Genomic DNA, 20,559 nt, shown 5'->3' with positions numbered 1-20,559 from the left:
GGACAGTGCGCGCTTGACGCTTAGCACACTTTTAATGGGGCACCCCAGGAACGTCTCAACATACCTGCAATGCATTCCACGGACTGGCAGAAGCACTTTTCCAAAGAATTTGATTACATTTAGGGGGCAGAGGCAGAGCCAGCAGTCTCAGCAGACATCCGCCACTGCTCATGGGGCAGTACGTATGATGCGGATCTCTGCGAGTGTGCTGCACGTGTGGTGGAATAGTGAAAACACAAACCAATCTAAGAGCATCTTCTAGGACCAAAAGCAGCACTTCTCAACTGAACTTATGGGACGGAGCTCATGGGACAGTATCAATACATCCGACCCGACTCCACAGCATTTATTGGGACAGCGTAGACCGATCCCATAGCATTTCACAGGACAGAACACAAATGTATTCCACAACATTCCATAGGCCTTACAAAGTGAACCTGTAACTTTCAATGTGGCAGTACAAACAGATCCCTGAGCATTCCACTGGATAGTAGCACTAACAGATCTAAAAGCATCCCATGAGGCAGTACAAACACAACCCTGAGCATTCCATGGGGCCGTACAAACATATCCCTGAGCATCCCATGGGGCAGTACAAACATATCCCTTAGCATTCCATGGGGCAGTACCAACCTATCCCTAAGTATTTTATGGGGAAGTACAAACAGTTTCCACAGATTCCAAAGAATTTCATGTGGCAGACAATTTCATAGGACAGAACCGCATTTCTAAAAAGACACACAGCATTCCAATGCTAAGTGCAAACACAAATCGGACAGTACATACCTAAATCCGTGCAGACCTCGTAACATTTCATAGGCAGTAAATACAAGTCCTAAAGCATTTCATGGATAGTGGCGACACTTCTGAACAGTACCCCATAGTGCCTAAAAGGAGAGTGCAGCACTTCAAGGGACACCAGAGCGTTACATGGGCAGTACCAGCACGTCTGGCCAGATCACCAAAAGGGACAGTGCCAGCCACAAGCAATGGACACTGTGCATGAAACGGACCGTTCCAGCACCATTGCAAGAAAGGGGCAGCACCAGGCCAGCCCTTTGGAAGGGCTGCCATAGGATGAAAAGAACAGTGTTCGCAACAGTGCCTGCTCAGAGCCTTAAGCGGACAGTGCCAGCACTTCAATCCTGAATGCCCAGCACTTCACTGAGGGACATGACACCAAGGCCCTGCAAACCTCTCCCCCACACAACAGGTACATTATCCCCCCAGTCCTGCCCAACCCCGCAGGGTGCACACAGGGTTATTGCCCGATTGCCCCTCCCCACGTGTCCTGTGGTGCAGGAGGCCTCTCACTACCCAACACCAGATACAATGGATATATAATGAACACCACACTCCTCAGAATGCGTAAGCCCTCCTGGCGGGTTTTAATAAATGAAGAGGCTCAGAAGCCCGGGCGAGGCCCAGGGGGCAAGCATTCCATTTAATTTATTAAGAGCCCGGGCGTACTCTGCGCACCATTTAATTCATGATCAATATTCCACTGCAACATAATCCTGTCCTTCCAAACCCCCCCCCCCCCCAACCACCACCGCCCCATGTAGAAAGATCACTGGGTAACACCTACTTACAGAGCAGGGACATCTTAACGATTTGCGGGGCCCTGGGTCAAACGTATTTTAGGGACCTCTGTTCGGATCAGCTTTGAATTTCTGATCCAGTTTCAGCTCTTTCATGCCCTCTTTGGCCAGGTCACTGACAGTGCTCAGGCACACTGGCCCAAATTCTAAATGTCTCTACATCTAATATTCAAAGATAGTGATATGTGTTCACTACTATTACTGCAAAACATCTCTAACACCACCCCATTTCTCATATGTGATGTACTGTTGGGCTCTAAAAGAAACTTTTTTTATAAGGATGTTGCATGAAACAAACATTTGTCTGCAAAATGTATGTACTAGACTCTCATACATTAATTACTTGAAAAATAAATTAAAGAAGAATGCTATTTGCAACTATCTGTTTAAGAATTAGTCAAGATCATCAGGGCAAGAAAGACTCTCTGCAGAACAGAGCTGGCTCTTTCAGGGGGACCCCTCAAAGGCTGGGGCCATGGGCCAGAGCCCTCTTTGCCCATGCCTTAAAACATCTCCGTTACAGAGATCCCTGTAAATGCTGTGCACATCCTAGGCCTGTAACTCTGGAGGCCCCCATCCTTGTTCAGGCCCGGCTCTGACTGAAGAGATACAATGTAAGTTGTTACTTTGTTTCTCTTCAGTCTTGGGTCAGAACGTGCAGGCTGCTTTTGCTGCTTTAGAGGGAGAGAGGCTTGCTTCAGAGCAAGCCATTCTCACAGCTCTCACCGAAGAGCTGATGGGGCCCCCTTCACTCACCGAAGACTGGTGGCGGCGGGGGTGTTTGTTACGCCCCTGGGAAGGGAGAGGGATCTGCCGCCGACCGAATCCAGGTTTGTAAGCCACCACTGCAATTGGTGTGCAGTGCCCTCTGAGATCTGGACTCAGACAAATTTCCCTGATTTTGTGCCCACTGGAACTTCAGGTCCCACTGGAGAGCCAGCATATGCCATCTGGCATGGTCCACCCGCAGGATGCAGGAGGCCATCAGACCCAGCAGCCGGAGGGTCATCCTGACCGAAACCCGGGACAGAGGCTGAAAGAACGAAATCATAACCCAAATATCCCGGACTCTGGAAGATAAACCCGAAACTGCACTGTGTCAAGAACCGCTCCGTTGAAGAGGAGCTTCTGAGAGGGGTTCAGGTGCGACTTCGGCACGTTGATGGAGAACACCAGCGAATGCAGGAGGTCGTCTGTAGTCTGGAGGTGGGAGACGACAGCCTGGGACGAACACGCCTTCAACAGCAGTCGTCGAGATAGGAGAAGACCGGCACCCCTGATCTGTGCAGATGAGCTACGACCACCACCATCACTTTCGTGAACACCCGAGGGGCGCTTGAAAGGCCAAAGGGGAGAAAAGTAAACAAACTGCTCATGGCCTACCGTAAACGGCAGGTAACGCTGGTGGGCCAGCAGGACGGGGATGTGAAAGTAAGCGTCCTGCAAGTCCAACGCTACCATCCAGTCTCCAAGGTTGACGGCAGACAAGACCAGAGCAAGCTTCAGCATTCTGAACTACTCCTTCGGGAGGTAGCGGTTGACTTTCTGAGATCCAAGATAGGACGCAGGACTTTGTCTTTCTTGGGCACCAGAAAGTAGTGGGAATAGCAACCATGAACTACTTCTGGGGCAGGAATGCGCTCAATCGCTCCCTTGGCAAAGAGTGCCAAAACTTCCTGTTGGAGAAGGGCCAGATGATCCTCCGACATGTGATGGTACTGAGGTGGCATGGATGGAGGGGTAGTCTCGAAGGCAAGGGAGTAGCCCCTTCGGACTATTTGCAAAACCCGCCTGTCCAACGTGATGGTGCCCCAGTGGGTGAAGTGATGGCGAATCCTGCTGTTTACTGGTGTTTGATGGCCCAGAAAGGTCAGACTAGGAGGGTTTGGAGGCTGCTGCAGAGAGGGCTGTGGTGGACTGGCCCGCCCACTGGCTACCAGAACCACAGCGTTGGTTCACACGTCCCTGGCCACGCAGAAGCTGAACAGCTTGCGCCGGCGTGTGGCTCTGGGCAGGACGTAACGGGCCACCCTTTCCGTAGCCACAAAAAGGACAAAAGGCAGACTGCGCAGGGTGGGTGGTGGAGAGGCCCAAGGACCAGGCTGTAGCACAAGAGTCCTTGAAAGCGCTCCAGCGTGTTCTGCCTTTTTGCCAAAAAGGCGACAGCCATCAAAGGGCATGTCCATAAGAGTGGATTGGACATCCCCGGAAAAACCAGTTGACCGCAACCAGGCATAGCGTCAAAGGGCTACTGATGTGGAAATCGTCCTGTCTAGTGAGCCGGCGGTATCCAGCCTAAAGCAGATAGTAAACGTTTTTGCGTCCCTCCCCTCGTTAACTGCACATGAGAGCAAGGCCCGGGCCTCCTCCACGCACTGAAGCAGCACCTGCGCTACCGTATCCCACACAGAGTGGGTGTAATAACCAACTGCCCCACGTTGTTGTTTTGAAACAAGACCAACAAATTATCATATTTTCTGGATCTAGTGTGTGTGTGTGTGTGCATAGGTACTTTGCCCTACATGAGTAGGCCCCACACTGGAAGACCAGGGTGCAGGGACGCAGAAGTACCCATGAACCCACCAAACCAATCACCAGAAAGGAAGGAGTGGAACAGTCAGAACGAGCATCCCACTAGGGAGGAAGTGAAAGAGGGCACTCGCAGAAGACAAAACCACCCGGAGGCAGGCGAGTGCAGAAGACCAAGCTGAAGGTCCTCGCAGAACGGGGAGGAAGGGCGGGTCGTGAAGGAATCTGCGGCTAGATTCGTCTCTACCAGATACATTGTTACCAAAGGTAAGTAACTTGTACATCTGATAGAGACTACTAGCCGCAGATTTCCTAATGTAGAATAGATACCCTAGCCATACCCAGAAGGGAGGAGGAGGGTCTGTGAGAGAACCCCCAGTAGGAAGAAACAGGGCCCCAGCAGTAGATGTGTAATGGGGACAGGAAGGGCAGCCCAGATAGCCCAAGCCCATCCAAGGTACCAGGGACATCCGCCAGAAGCCCCGGAGGGACAGACAATAGCAGAGGAGTACCGAGGAATAAAAGAATCGCCCCAACCTCCAAGGATAAGCTGCAGAAATAGAGGCAAAGCCCTCCACATTAGAACACATACAGTAAAGGGGACACCTGAACCGGCCTCAGCCTCGAGTCAGCAGACAAGGCAGGAACCGCCCCACAGCCAAGAAAGGCAGGCATGATTAGAGAGACGTAGTCTTGCAAGGCTTCAGCAGAACAAGAGGTAGGAGCATAAGGGCACACCCCAAAGTCCTCGCTGTGGACCAGAAAGAGCAGGTGTGCTCACCCGGCAGCCGAGCGCCCAGACCAAGCTGAGCGCAAGACGTAGGCAAGGGCCAGGAAATCTAAAACAACCCTTAAAGGGAGACCGTTCCAGACATAAACCGACCCACGAAAAGAAGTCGAACCAGCCAGAAGAGGAGAAATACATTGGACGGACTAAAGCAGTCAACCAGAACACAAAAAAATACCAGGAAATCCTATCCCCCTGGGACACGAGGCAGAGGACCAGGCTGAAAGGCCGGACAAAATAGGGTGGAAACACCACAGCACAGCGTCGCAAACTGTATGCCAAAGCTAGTCCAGGGATGCAACGGATACTGAAAATGACAGCGCCTAGGCAAACAAAGAGTCCGCACCAGCGGTATACAGCGACGCCAGGAAAGGAGAGGAACCCGCAAAAGGGAGTCCACACCCTCCCAGTGTAAGACAGAGCTATACAATAGCTACAAGTACCCCACTTAGGTTATGACACGTCCCAAAGAAAACATGAGAACCATTCTTAGGGAAAAAATTCAACGTCAGAGAACATCATCTTAAGACCTGTGGTGGAACCATAGAAGGCTTAGCAATCAGCCAAAAAATACACATTTGCCAAAAGGGCTGAACCAGCAGCCAACAGAAGAGGGGCCAAACAAGGGACTCCACACAGAACATACAAACCGGCCACTCAATACACAAGATTCCAGGAAGCAGGTGCGATAACGCCTCCCATCAAGCCCCGGAGGATCAACAAGCCAGCCTACGGGGGGGGGAGAACGGAGACCCGCAAGGAGACGCTGAACGACCCCGTCAAAGGGCAGGTCAACCAGACACTCCCTAATATTCTCAGGAAAAACAGCATCCCGCAGCCAAGCATGGCGACGGAGAGACACAGAACTGGCCATAGCACAGCCGAGAGCATCAGTAACCTCCAAGGCAGCACAGAAAATAAATGCGCCAGCTCTCGACCATCCAACACATGGTGTCATGGATCAGCGCAGGCACCCTCATGGGAGACATGAGAAGGAAGGGACTCCACAGAATCCCACAGGATGGAGGTAGCCCTGACCAACAGTATTGAGCACCCGCAAAGCAGCAATGGATGAAGCTAAGATGTTACGCCCCCATGAATCCAACCACCGGGCCTCCCGAGACGGAGGAAACACCACAGGCAAGGACGGAAAAGCAGTCCACAGAAGAGAGCCCCGAGTAAAAGGGTGGAAGAAAAGGCAGACTGGGTCATGCGGAGCATGACGGTGGCGATGCAGGAGTGGCTGAGGCACCGGATCACCCGCGGCAGGACACCCCCAAGAAGAGAGTTGTGGAGCGACACTTCGAAAGGAAGGAACAGTTTTCGTCCACCAGAGCCCTGGTGGAGAACTTCAAGAGATTATCCGTAGGGAATGGGGTGACAGGGTCACCCATTCGCATAATGCCATCTCCATCATATGTATATGTAGCTACCGCAAAGTCATCCCGGCGACGACTAATGCGGAGGCAACCAAGACGCCGAATACTAGGTCGACCGACGCCGCCTTCCAACACGCAGAGGTAATGCTGGCGAAAAACTTTCCAGATCCAGTCTGACGCCTGGGGGCAATTCTAAGGTAAGGAATCTATAACGGTTTCTTTCATATCTCTTGAACAGTTCTAGTGGCAAACTATTCGGTCCAGGTGCTTTCATGGATTGCAGTCCCTGAAGCGCCCCCACTATTTCTTCTACCGTCAAGTTGCTGTCTAGAGCCCCTCATCTTTCGTCAGGGTATTCAGGGTCATAGTTTCTAAGAGTTCTTTGCAATCAGAGCTGGATCTGTCGGATTTGGAGGCGTATATATTTAAGTAGAAGGCTACCAATGCCTCAACAATTTCACTGCCTCACGTGTGTGCCTCACCCACCCTCTTTCGTTATCCCTCTTATTAAACCAGGCAATACGTTTGTGGCCCTACCTGATAGAGCCTCCTCTGGACTGCTAAGGCGTGAGCCCTTGCTGCATTTTCTGCGATCTCACAGTGCCTGTTGTGCAATGTGTAATTGGTGTGTCAAGTTCCTCATCTGTCTGTCTCTCCCCCCATGCCCCCTCTTACTAACGCAGCCTCGAGGGTCACTACTTTATGGTCGAGGGCCTGATGTCTCTGCCTGTCCACTTCCTTCTTCACCACGACTTGTGCTTGATATTGCCCACATATCACCGGCTTGTAGGCTTCCCAGAGGGTGCAGCAGGAGTCCACCTACCCCTCATTTTGCTGGAAGTACATCTCGCTGCCTTCCATCAGGTGTTAGATGAACTTCCTGTCTGTTAGATGCCATGTTGCCAGTCGGGCAGCAGGGGGCATAACCCATTTTGATCTATAAGTTGATCCACCTTGGCAAAGTCCTAAAGTTCAATTGTGTACTGCCTTTCTTTTCATCTTGCCAACATAGCAAATGAAGTTAGACATCCAATCTGAACTGCTTCGTTCTATCCAAATAGAGCCTAACCGCTCTCGAGTCGTTGGATCCTTTTCTTCCTTCATGGGATGTTTAGAAGGGAAGAAGGGCCATATGGTAATGGCGAGGCCCAGGTAGAATGGGGTAACTTTTTTGGCAGAGAACCAGCTTGTCAGGAAAGAAAGAGGTGATGGAGGTTCCACACACAATGTCTATAATTCATTGTTAATGTTAATGTTAATGTTAATTATCATTTGTTGAGCGCTCGTACGCCCGGAGGCTTCATGGCGCTGTAGGAAGGAACAGAGCGCGTCAGTCAATTAGTAGAAAAAAGCAGCTCAGTGATGTGCCTGAGAAAAAAGCCAGGTCTTCAGGAGATGTCTGAAACTGAGGAGATTATCACTTAGTTTAAGGTGAGAGGGGAGAGAGTTCCAGAAGGCAGCTGCAAGGTGGTCAAAGCAGCTGCCTCCGAGACGCTTCCTCTTGTACGGAGGAACAATCAGGAGGGATTTATGGGTGGACCGGAGGTCGCGGGGAGGGCTGTATCTTTGGAATAAGTCTCTGATGAATTGGGGACCAATGTCATGTAGAGACTTGAATAGAATGCAGCCCGCTTTGAAGGCCACGCGTTGCTCCACCGGCAACCAGTGTAGCTGTTTCAGGCCAAGTCTGACTGATTGCCTTCTAGGGATGTTCAAAAGAAGTCTGGCTGCTTGGTTCTGAACCAGCTGGAGGAGTCTAAGCTTTTCCTTTTGGAGCCCAAGATAGAGACTATTAGAGAAGTCCAATCTGGACAGGACCAAGGAGATGACAATCTGAATGAGGGCGGCAGAAGAGAAGAAACAGGCAATTTTTTTGATTCTTTTCACTGGAAAAAACTGGAGGAAACGACTGCTCCCACCTGTTTTTTTAAGGAAAGGTCTTCACTGATGTAAATGCCCAGGCTCTTGACCGAGGGTGACTTAGATGGGGGGGCACCCATGCAGGAGGGCCAGAAGCTGGGATTCCAACTATGTATACTCTGTCCAGGCAAGACCAGTTCGGTCTTGCCTGGGTTAAGTTTCAAATGATTACAGCTCATCCAACTCAGAATGTGGGACATGGTGTTTTGAAATTCTACCACTGAGTCCTTGGTGTTAAGAGGAAAGATGTCTTTATGATGTGATGGCAATCAGGAACTTGTTTTTAGAGTAAGCACACACAAAGGGCAACTGTGCAACGGTTAAAAGAAAACTTAGGCGCAAGATTCAGGTCTCATTGTGGAATTCTAAATGGTGAGGAGGGAAGTTTGTTTGGGAGACCTTTCATAAAACCCCATTGCAGGTAATTTGAAGAGGCATTGTTGGTGAGCCTCACAGATTTTGATGTTGAAGTACTCAGGCAGGGTAAATGCATGTGGCCATGTTGGCTCTGGTGCCGGCAGTGTTGTTTGAGGCACTGGAGGTGAGAATTGAGGCATCGTAGGAGTCCAAGAAGTCAAAAATGCTGCTGGTGGAATCACACAAGGGGCCGAGAGGTAATAGGGTTGGTTGCCCAAGGTGATGAGCCTGATGGAAGGTGAGCAGAGTTGACTGCCATAGAACCAGTTGGATCACTGGAGTTATATGTGAGAAAGGGGCTCAAGTAACCGGTGACAGTGTAAGAAATAGAGTGGAGAGGGCCTAACAGAACAGTGTCAAAAAAGCTCTGAAAGTGAATCCCAGAGGCCCCATTTAGCTTACAAGAGGGGACCATGCTTCTCATGAACATATACATGGTGTGAAGGAATAACACCAGATCCATCCCAGGGCTGAGGAACTCTAGGAGTGACTGAACAGACACGGGCCTGTGTGGGTGTTAAGGGAAACGAGTCAACCTCAACTGCCAATACTCCATCACAGAACAGCTTTGGCAGGAATTCCTAAAGAAATCTCTCCTGGTTTACTTCAGTTCCCTACTGGAGACCAAGTAACCAGACAGTATTTCCCCTGGTATGGTGTTTCAGATCTCTGCGATAAACTTCTTCCTTCAAGTTTTGAATTATCGCAATACCAAGTCATTGCCCCAGTGTAGCGATTAAGAAAATTTGCCAACTTGAGTTTATAATCCCCTTAACTCAGACATGTTTTGCAAGAACAAATTATTTTAAAAAAAATATTCTTGCTGCATTCCAACATAGAAATTATGAGCTATATATCAGTGTATTTAGACATTGCTCTAAATAACTTTGATCATTGCCTTCAACCATAAAGTGACCCATATTAACTGAGCTATTAGTAAAGCTTTTGTGGACGGTACGGATATCGTTCTTTATCATTCTCCATTTAGAAGCACTCCTCTATTAACTCACAATACCGCAGGCCAACATACACACCCAGCGATCCAGAGGTCTAGTACGTTTCATTATGGTTCACTAGGCATAGAATGCCATCATCTTGTATTATTCCCAAATTTAGGAACCTCCCTAACTTATTTGCAACAGTAACCAACTAGTCCCCTATGTTGCCCTGTTTGTTTCTAGAATCATTGTCTTCACACATGAAGATATTCACATTACAGAAAGATCTGCCCTCCATGCTGTAGCACCTTCATACTCTAAGGAAGTGATCTGCAGAGGAAAAGCATCCCACTGAATATTATGTGATTACTCCAGCAATCGGGATTCTCTTTGCCTGACTAAACAAGATTGCCTGATGTGTTAAATCCCTCTAGAGACACAAAGCAGCTTATATCTCACCTTGAAGCAAGCTGTTTCATCCGAAAAGGGATAATTAAGTCTACAATCACAAATGCCTTCAGCAAGATGTTTGAATGGACAGATCTTTGGTTTTACCATGCAAGCATTGCCAGCAAAAACTCTGTAGGAGTCTCACTACTTAGTGGCAATAAAGGACTCAGACTTGATATCTCAGCATCACTGATGTGTTTCAACACCATAATATACACATGCACAAGGCAGATTAACTTCAAAATCTGAGAGGGTGCACTGGGTCAGCAACAAGTGTTTAAACCACTTTGAGAGCTGAAGTGTGCCAATCCGCTTTGATCACATGCATCAAAAAACACTGATGTTAATCAATCAGTGGTTTGCACCCTTCATGTTTCTGGAACAAGTCAAAGGATTCTGCGCTGTTTATTCAGATGACTTTCATGTGAAACAAATCTGCATTAGTTGTTTTTTACCAAGAGAGCTGCGGTTTAGAAAAGAGCACATTAAGGCACTGAATTTTAGAGTCCTCAAGTTTCCTCAACTTCAAAAGCAGAAGGATGCAAAACGTGTTCCTCAACTTCAAAAGCTGCACAATGCAACTAAAGGTAAGGCTGTAACCACTGAAGTGTTTTCTGGAAAATTTGAAATATCCAATTTGCCATTTCTTTAATTGGTGTAATCTGCTATTAGCAGTATGTTTGTGTATCTGGTTTCAACAACTCAGTTCAGAAATATATTGAATGTCTGACTTCAAAGTAAAAAGGCTGTGATTCTGATATTTTTTATCTTCGGTGCTTAGTTCAGATTAACCCCTCTCCCACCTCAAAGCAGTAACACCAGCCCCAAAAGAAAGTATGGGACAGAGCTTCAGAAGTTGCAAAAACACTGGGGTCGCATGTAAAATTCTGTGGCACCAGGTAGTACCACCACCATATTCCTTTCAGCAAACACGACTGAACAGCCGCAGTGTGAACGGTGACAACAGCTCAGATAATTTTAATACAAGATCATTTTTCTTTAAGAACACTTACCCGGCATATGTCAACTAGGAAGTTTTCGAAGAGTTTCCACATGTGGTTACTCGTATAGATCTCCTTCATTTCAACCTCAGTGTCCACATAGCAATGGTTCAGGAAATTGATGTAAGCAATTTTCACCTGTCCAATAAGTAGTAAAACAGTGAAACAGTTTTTACACTGCTATATTTATAAGACCCAACATTCCTTAGGGAGGAAAATATTAAATAGATGGAAAATTATAATCTAGCACTCTTTTATAGAATGACGTTATTTGAATACTGATCTTGGTCAGGCTGGGCTTTCAGTAAAAACACATTAACAAATCAGGTCTTTAAGCCGTGGAAAAGGGGCATTTGTTACAATTAGTTTAATTGTTTTCCACATCCTACTGACCAACACTAATCCCATACCCAAGCTCCATCTTTGGTGTGATTCTGCACATTACATAAAGTTGACATGCAGCCCTTCAGACAGTCTAGATTTGTCCCAATCTGTCGGCTCAACTCATGATCACCATAAATGCAGGCTTCTGCATTCAGTATTGAAAAAAAACTGGGAGAGCAGTCTTAAAAGAAGCTGCTATTAGACACAAAAGCAGTATGTTTAACGACCACTATGGTGCACAAAAGGCTCCTGAAGAAGTCTTGGACTGCTGGCTATGTGAAGAGTACTGTGATGCAGCCTTTATTCAGGCAGAGGCAGATGAACTCTAAGGGAACTAGTTTGGAGGCCATTTGTCCATACGCAATTTGTAATCCCTCACTTGTAATTCTTTGCAATGTGTTACATGAAATTTAGACAACAAACTCAATTTATGGCAGTAAGTAATGCTGGTTAATGCTAGAGCTAGAAGACAACGCCATAGAGTCCTTAAAATAATGGAGTACTGAGCTCTAAAACCTCAGGACTCATCGTAAACCTGTGACCCGATTAAAAGATCCATCGGTCGGAACGACTTGTTAAAAACAATATTTACATATGAAATGGGGCACACAGTAAGCTAGTGACATCAAGGGAACTGTATCCTCCTAACGTGGTAGTATTATGAGCATCTTTCAATTTGCCTGGCCACCTGGCAGCTTGAGGTATAAGCTTGAAGATTTACAGATATTCACCTTCTCATTCAATGGAGAATGTCTTCCTCAATGACACTCCCTCAGAACAGCTACAAGCAAAGAAAGCACATGTTTGTCATTTACCCATTTATGTAGGGCAAATCAAATTTAGGGGGGGGGGGGGAACTAGCAAAATACCTCCAGGCTTAACTTCCACTAATAGGAATAAGCTACTGACCTGGAGGTAGAGCACCCTATTTATGTTTTTCAAATGCTCGAAATGTTTCAACTTTGAGGCAATCTGGAATCAGTCAGACCACATACACATTTTCGTTACTAAAACTAAGCGGGTACCCTTGTGATCGATAGAACACTAATTTTTTTGTCTATCTTCTGCATGAGGAACTTTCCTGAAAAAGTCAGGCACGAATACCCTTAAGGTAAATTTGGCCTAACCGAGGTCCAGAACATTAATAAGAAACTTAATTTCGTAATCAGCTCACCTGTGGGGTCACTGAAATCTTCGAAGGAAAAGAGTAACTATGGTAAATATGGACCGGAAAGAAAGGCATGCTTACTGTAGGGTTTAGATTATGGGTCCACAAAAGTAGACTGCACTCAGTCAGACCAGTAGACTAACCTGGTCTAGAGGAATCAACTGCAGATGAAAATCATCTAGTATAAAAAAAATCACTGGGCTTACAGAAAGATTTTAATGCAAGATGGCATGAGGTCCATTAGGGACAATAACTTCCTACTGTCAAGAGTCAAGAGTTTTGCTGCCCAAACACTATCATTTCCTATGTTGAGGACTGCAATCTGCTCTACTGGCTGGATGTTGATTACCTCAAATCGGGTAAGCTACTAAGGACACAATTTCCTGAAACAATTCACTCTGTGACTTCTGAAAGTTCTCAAACCTTCCCAAAATCACTCAAGTGGGGAAATTATGGATGGCAGGTTTCTGGTGCTAGTCACTTTGTGAGTATACAAAGCACCAACGACAGCCTCAAAGGAAGAGCTGTTAGACCATTTCTTGTAGAGGAAAACAATGCAGATTTGGAATCAACTAAGAAAGTGTCACTATCTTGACCACCACCTTTCAGGAAAATGTATTGACAAATTCAACAATAAAAAAAACAAGGGAAAAACCAGAGTGTTACAAGGGACTAGGGGGCAGTACGTATTATATTCGAAACAGTGGTCCCTAACACAGCAAAACAATGTAAATAATGATTAAATTCTTCATATGATGCCCATGCTATACACCAATGGTGTTTTGATCCCATAACGAGATCACCACCAGGATTCTAGGAATAAAGAGCCTGAGAGGCAAGGAAAAAAGGAGTAACGGTGGTTTCGAGGAGTTTAAAATCCTGGAAGCAATCCACGGGGGCAGAGGGATCTGCAAGGGGGGGCAGTGACCTTGCGAGAGCTAGGGGAAGAGGTGGGTTCCTCTTAAAGATTGTGCAACAACCTGGAAGGAGACAGAGGACCATGGAAAAGCCCAAAGTAATGCAAGGGGAGGGCCAAGGCCAGATTGCCAATCCAGAGAATCAGTAATGTGGCATCCTCACTAAAACCAACCAAAATTCTAAATCAAACACCTGCATTCCACCTCTGTACAGGGAAGCACCTGAAGTTTATTCGATGCTCTATCATCCCATTCTCAGAGTGAGAGAGGTTTGATCTCCAGCAGATGTAGGTGTTCACTAGACTATGTTCAACCCACAATGTACACGTCCATCATCCAACTACATTGCTTTGCATTTCAAAGTTCAATTTGAAATGGCCCTTGCTAGGCAGTAGGTGGTCCAGCTGTTAAGAGCAAAGTGGTCAGACTAGACATTGGAAAAGCTCCTCCAATGGATTGTCCAGGGTAGCTGGGTTTGCAGCCATATGATAGTCACTGGAATGATAATTGACAATGTTGGCAGAGTGTCTAGTAAATTATCCTGCCTTGCGGGCCTCCCAACTTGTGGGCCTCATATTGTGTTTATTGTATCAGTCTGCCTTGATTACTTGTACTGCTTCATCCGCTTTCATGGTCTTCCTTCTTACACCAGCTTTGCTGAGAGATCATAGGAGAACAAAGGGTATGCGTAAATATTTAAAAGTTAGTCTTTTCTGGTCTTAGGGAGATGTTCAAATCATTTTTTGACAATAAGGGGCAGTATTGAAATAAAATGCTTGAGACCAGTACTTCAACTACACCGGGACACGGAGCAAGGAGGTCTTTCCCTACCAAATCTTAAAGATTATTACAATGCATATTTCGCACAGTATCTGGCAAGATTCAAAAACCAAACTCAAGGCCAGAATTTATTTATAAATTTCTTTTTTGATTTAATTTGCCTTGAGATTCAGATTCCCCCCCCCCCCCTTTCAGGTACTTAAATCACCCAAATTTGTTCGCTATAAGATATTGACCTGGTTTTTTAAGAGACGCTGTGTTATGCTTAAAAGATATTCTCTCCCCCTCTTTAATTTAATAACTCCCCTGATTAGTGTATTTTTATTCATAGGGATTAAAATAGGCCCAGAGATAGTTGAAAATTGGGGGCGGGCTGGGTTTGCCACACTAATGGATTTTGTTAGGAATGGATCCTGGATAACCCTGAAAGAGATGGCACATTTAATTCAGGGGAATTTTTTGCTGATAAATCCTTATAATTTGATTTATAAAACTCTGGGGAAAATGGACCTAACACAGATTAGTCAACCTACCCAATTGACTAATGATCTTTTTGTGGATTCACGGGTAAAGAACCCCGGGGATTGGAAACGCTGTTTAGCACAGAGTAGGGAGGGAGATTTAAGTTCCAAAGCAATTAGAAAATGGCGGGAACAAGAAAACTATGGGATATCTCTCAATATTTGTAAGACCATTAATAATATTTTAGTGCATTAAGGTGAGCCGATTGGCGCAGAATGTTATTCTTCAGTAAATTGCTTCTGCACCGCACTCCTGCAGCTATTGCCAAAATGTACATTAATACTCCATCTAACTGCTTTAGGTGTTTACAATATGCTCCGGCTAACTGGTCTCACATAATGGTCCACTGCTCCAAAATTAAGGCATTTTGGGATGGAATTCTTGTTTTTCTTCAAACTCATTACAAGATTATGATATTCTTGAATGTTAAATTAATGGTTGTATGGTTTCGATCCGGATCTTAAGCTTCCAGACCAGCTGGCAAAACTTGTGTATAATGTAATGGCAGTGGCTAGTTGTTACTGCAGAATTGGCGCTCCGAGCAGGTTGCTTCGGTGCAGGAATGGCTTAAGAAAATAAAAAGAGTTGGAAAAAGCGAACAATTCTATGCTCAGAGGATTGAGGGGGGGGGGGGGGAGAAAATTTGAAAACATTTGGGGATCATATTTTGATTAATTGTTTATAAGATTTTGTAGATCCAAAAGAAATGCGTTACTTACCTGTAACAGCAGTTATCCAGTATTGGTGTCTTTCATAGATTCACATGCCTGAATCATTCCCCGTCGTCGAGACGGGAGCCTCCGGTACATAAAAAAGTAATGTCCTATAGACATACATAGAGAAAATAGGCCTAAGGACCTCCCCTTAGTAGCCTTTCTTTGTCCTTATGTAAAAAGGACCAAACTCTCACAGTCAGCCAATCAGCTCCGACCTCCCTCTAGAACCTTCCTGGGAGGAGCCTCAGTCCCTCAGATTTTCGTACGCACCCAGCTAGGTTGGCGTAATATTGTCAGAGAGGGATGTGAGTCCTTCCAGGGGAGGCGGGAGGGTTGCATGTGAATCTATGAAAGACACCAATACTGGATAACTGCTGTTACAGGTAAGTAACGCATTTCTTATCCAGTATTAGGGGTGTCTTTCATAGATTCACATGCCTGAATCAGAGTAGCTAGCAATCAGATATGCACATGTGTGATGTAAAGTCGTCCTGCAGACATGTTAGACAATGCATATATTATCATATAACATGGGGACAGCATAATTGGAACATCACAAGAGCAAAGAATGTGCATACCTGGATGGCGGGATGTAGGAAGGCTCACCTCACTGAAAGAGATGGCGAAGCACCGCCTGGCCCACTGCCGCATCCTTCTGAAGTTCGATATCCAGGCAGTAGTGTCTGGAGAAAGTGTGCGGTGACTTCCAGGTCGCCGCTCTGCATATGTCCAAGATTGGCACCCCAGCGAACAGTGCTGCTGACGTGGACATTGCCCCGGTGGAATGAGCAGTAACATGATCAGTCAAAGGCCGTCCGGCCTTGTCGTGGCAGAATGCTATCGCCGAGGAGATCCATCTCGAGATGCTTTGCTTCGTAAGAGGCAGGCCCATTCTTGGTCTGCTGTATGCCACGAACAGTTGTGAAGACTTCCTGAGAGCCTTGGTTTTATCCAGGTAGAACTTTAGGCATCTCTTGAGATCCAAAGAATGCAGTGCTCTTTCTGCTGCTGTGGAAGGGTTCGCAAAGAAGGACCTAAGGACAATTGGTTCATTGAGATGAAAGTCCGAAGGCACCTTTGGTATGAATTTAGGGTTCGGTCTCAGCACCACCCTGTCCTGTCTGAACTGCATATATGGTTCCTGAATGGACAAAGCTTGTAGCTCGCTAACTCTCCTGTCCGATGTTAAAGCGAGCAAGAGCGCCGTTTTCCAGGAGATGTATTTGATAGATGCTCGATGAATGGGTTCAAACGGATGTCTCATGAGTTGGTTGAGTACCAGCTTCAGTTGCCATGTCGGAGGGACTTTCCGAGGCCTCGGAAAGGATCTGTAGAGCCCCTTCAGGAATTGCTTGACCAGCCTACTTGACCACAGAGAAGGTCCCGTGAAGGTTCTGGTGAACCTAGAGATAGCTGCCAGGTGAACCTTAATGGATGCATGTGCCAGTCCTGACTGTGCCAAATGTAGGAGGTATGGTAATATCTGTTCAGTGGTGACAGCGAGCGGTCGCAGGCCCTGGTCTGAACACCAAATGCAGAACCTTTTCCACTTGAGAGAGTAGGTTTTGTTTGTACTGTCCGCTCTCGCTTTTGCCAGGACATCTCTGCAGTCCTGTGGGATATTTAGGTCACAGAACTCTGTGCTCAGGAGCCAGGCCGATAACTTGAGTGATCGGAGGTTCGGGTGCTGTATCTGTCCGTTGGACATCGTTATGAGGTTCGGGTGCTGCCTCAGACGAATCGGTGTCCTGATGGAGAGGCGATGAAGATCCAAGAACCAGTGCTGCCTCGGCCAGAACGGGGCAATTAGGATCAGGGTACAAGGCTCCGCCTTCATCTTCCTGAGAACCCTGGGAATCATCAGAAATGGTGGAAAAGCGTACGCAAATACGCTGAACCAACCGATGGAAAAAGCATTTCCGAGTGACCTTGGTTGGGGACGCCAGCTTGCATAGTTTGGGCATTTGGCGTTCTCCTTGGTGGCAAACAGGTCGATTCCTGGGGCCCCCCATTCTGAGAATATGTGATCCAGCGTACTCTTGTCGAGCTCCCATTCGTGGGAGAGGGATTTCTGTCTGCCTAGGGCGTCGGCAATGGTGTTGACCTTGCCCGGGACATAGTCATCCCTGAGCGTGATCCCGTGGAGTACAAGCCAGTGCCAGATCTTTTGCGACTCGCGTGATAGAGTGAGCGAACGCGTTCCTCCCTGTTTGTTGAGATAGTGCATCGTCGTGGTGTTGTCCGTTCTGCCGAGCACCTGGGAGTTCTGGATGCGTGGTAAAAAGGCATGTAGTGCTAGATACACAGCCCTTAGTTCCCGAAGATTGATATGGAGTTGCTTCTCCTGAATTGTCCATTTGCCGCTTATTTGGAGATCCTGGAGGACAGCTCTCCAGCCTTCCAGGGATGCATCCGTGGTGATCACCAGAGGTGCTGCTGGAAGTAGGAATTGCAGTCCTATAGACAAATTCCTGTGATTTCTCCACCATTCCAGGTTTGTAGGTTCGAACTCTTAGGGACTTCCTTGATGCCACAGCCGTGGCCAGAGATATTATCCTGTTTTTCCTGTCCTTTGAAGGAAATGCCCTTGCGCATTCCGTGTTCAAGGTCGCCCCGAGGAAGGTGATGTTTCTTGTTGGGGTCATGCAGGATTTCTCGTGATTGAGAGTCAATCCTAGCTGCTGAAAGAGATTGGTGAAGGCGTTGGAGGATTTGGTCGCGCCTGCAGCTGAAGGTGCCTTGACCAGCCAGTCGTCGAGGTAGGGGAAGACTTGGTGACCCATTTGACGCAGGAAAGCTGCCACAGGTGAAAGGCACTTGGTGAAAATCCGCGGTGCGGATTTGAGGCCAAACGGTAGGACTTTGAATTGGTAGTGCTGCCCTGCCACCTCGAATCTCAGGAATTTTCTGTGCCCCTTGAGTATCGGGATGTGGTAGTAGGCATCCTGGAGATCCAAAGATGTCATAAAATCTCCTTTTTCCAGTATGCCTAGTATTTCTTGGATCGTCACCATCCTGAACGACTGACTCTTCAGGAAAGAGTTTAGTGCCCTGAGGTCTAGTATGGGCCTCCACTTTTTCTCATTCTTGCGTATAAGAAAGAAGCGGGAATAGAATCCTTTCCCTATTTGAGACGAATGAACTCGCTCGATCGCATCGCTCCTTTCTTCAACATCGCAGATATTTCCTGGAGCAGCAGGCGTAGATGTTTGTGCGGAAGCCTGCGGGGAGGGGTTGCTCCAGCCAACTGGCGGAACCTTGTCATCGCGATATCCATCGCGCAGTCTATAGTTTCTGACGCCGATTCTTCACCATCTAGCAGAATCCTCTTTGGATGAATCTGGCAATTCCGACAGGTATGGGGCTATGTGTGCCCACAATTGTCTATGATAGCGTCCCAAGAGCGCTAGGGCGTTCGCGGCCTTTACCATCATTGCCAACATTGAGGAAAACCTGTTCCCAATGTTGTCCACTCTTTTCCCCCCTTATTAGGAGGAAGCGACAAAGGGGCCGAAGGATTCCTGGAGTTCTTCTGGGTCGCCTATGTCACTACGGAGTCCGGCTTAGGATATCCTGTTAAACACGCCGGTGCTGTATCTGGCGCCCTATACCCCTTCTGACTATAGGTAATCGATAATCGGTAATGACCTTAATGCTTTCTTGAGAGGTTCTATGAAGTCATACAAGAAGCAGTCCTGTTCTTGAGAGGCCATTGAGATCTTAAAACGTTGATCAGCCTTCTCTACCACCTTGTAAGAGATTCCAGAATTGTCGGAATGTCCCTCGTCGACGAGCCAGTCGAAGAGATCGCAGTCATAGACTATGCCGTCGTAGACGAGCAGTCATAGACGAGGCCGTCGTAGACGATGCCATAGACGAGCCATCTTAGATGAGGCCGTCGTAGACCAGGCCGTCGTAAACCAGGCCATCATAGACCAGGCCATCATAGACCAGGCCACCATAGACGAGGCCACCATAGACGAGGCCACCATAGACGAGGCCACCATAGACGAGGCCACCATAGACGAGGCCACCATAGACGAGGCCACCATAGACGAGGCCATCATAGACTAGGCCATCATAGACGAGGCCATCGTAGACAAGCCATCGTAGATGAGGCCATAGTAGACAAGCCATCATAGATGAGGCCATCATAGATGAGGCCATCATAGATGAGGCCCTCCTAGATGAGGCCCCCCTAGATGAGGCCCTCATAGATGAGGCCCTCATAGACGAGCAGTCATAGACGAGCAGTCATAGACGCTCTCGTCGTCGACGCTCTCATCGTCGACGAGCCGTCGTAGACGAGGCCGTCGTAGACGAGGCCGTCGTAGACGAGCCATCGTAGACGAGCCATCGTAGACGAGCCATCGTAGACGAGCCATCGTAGACGAGCCATCGTAGACGAGCCGTCGTAGACGAGCTGTCGTAGACGAGCCATCGTAGACGAGCCGTCGTAGACGAGCTGTCGTAGACGAGCCGTCGTAGATGAGCAATCGTAGACGAGCCAACGTAGACGAGCCATCGTAGATGAGGTCCTCGTAGATGAGGCCATCGTAGGTGAGGCCATCGTAGGTGAGGCCATCATAGATGAGGCCATCATAGACAAGGCCATCGTAGACGAGGCCGTCGTAGACGAGCCGTCGTAGACGAGCCATCGTAGACGAGCCGTCGTAGACGAGCCGTCGTAGACGAGCCGTCGTAGACGAGCCATCGTAGACGAGCCATCGTAGATGAGCCGTCGTAGACGAGCCATCGTAGACGAGCCATCGTAGATGAGCCATCGTAGACAAGACCATCGTAGACGAGGCCATCGTAGACGAGGTTGGCTTCTTAGTCTTTACCTCAGACGGTATAGAAGACGCCCTTCTGAAGGGTCCCATGACCAGAGGAGGTGATTTTGACGGCTCAGAAGTCGTCTTTTTTACATGATTTTTCTCCAAAAGCCAGGCCTTTACTCTCCTTTTCCACAGAGTGAGGAGATTTTGAAGGACTGTGCCCAGAAGACCCATGAGTGGTCTTTTTGAGGGCCTTCTCAGGACGTTCCCCT

At 47.5% G+C, this 20,559-nt stretch overlaps 1 protein-coding gene across 1 annotated transcript in view; it reads right to left on the bottom strand.

The window, feature by feature from the left end:
* ITPR1 (inositol 1,4,5-trisphosphate receptor type 1) overlaps nucleotides 1-20,559 on the bottom strand; it is a 1,666,678-nt gene that overhangs the window by 700,372 nt on the left and 945,747 nt on the right. The window contains exon 32 of the mRNA XM_086939209.1: nucleotides 11,035-11,160. Coding sequence (XP_086795335.1) covers nucleotides 11,035-11,160 — 126 coding nt within the window. The remainder of the gene's footprint in view (nucleotides 1-11,034; nucleotides 11,161-20,559) is intronic.

This window comes from Lissotriton vulgaris, chromosome 9 (genome assembly GCF_964263255.1).
Source record: "Lissotriton vulgaris chromosome 9, aLisVul1.2, whole genome shotgun sequence".
NCBI lineage: Eukaryota > Metazoa > Chordata > Amphibia > Caudata > Salamandridae > Lissotriton > Lissotriton vulgaris.
The sequence above is the reverse complement of the archived record's forward strand: the minus strand, read 5'-3'. Positions and strand labels throughout refer to the sequence as shown.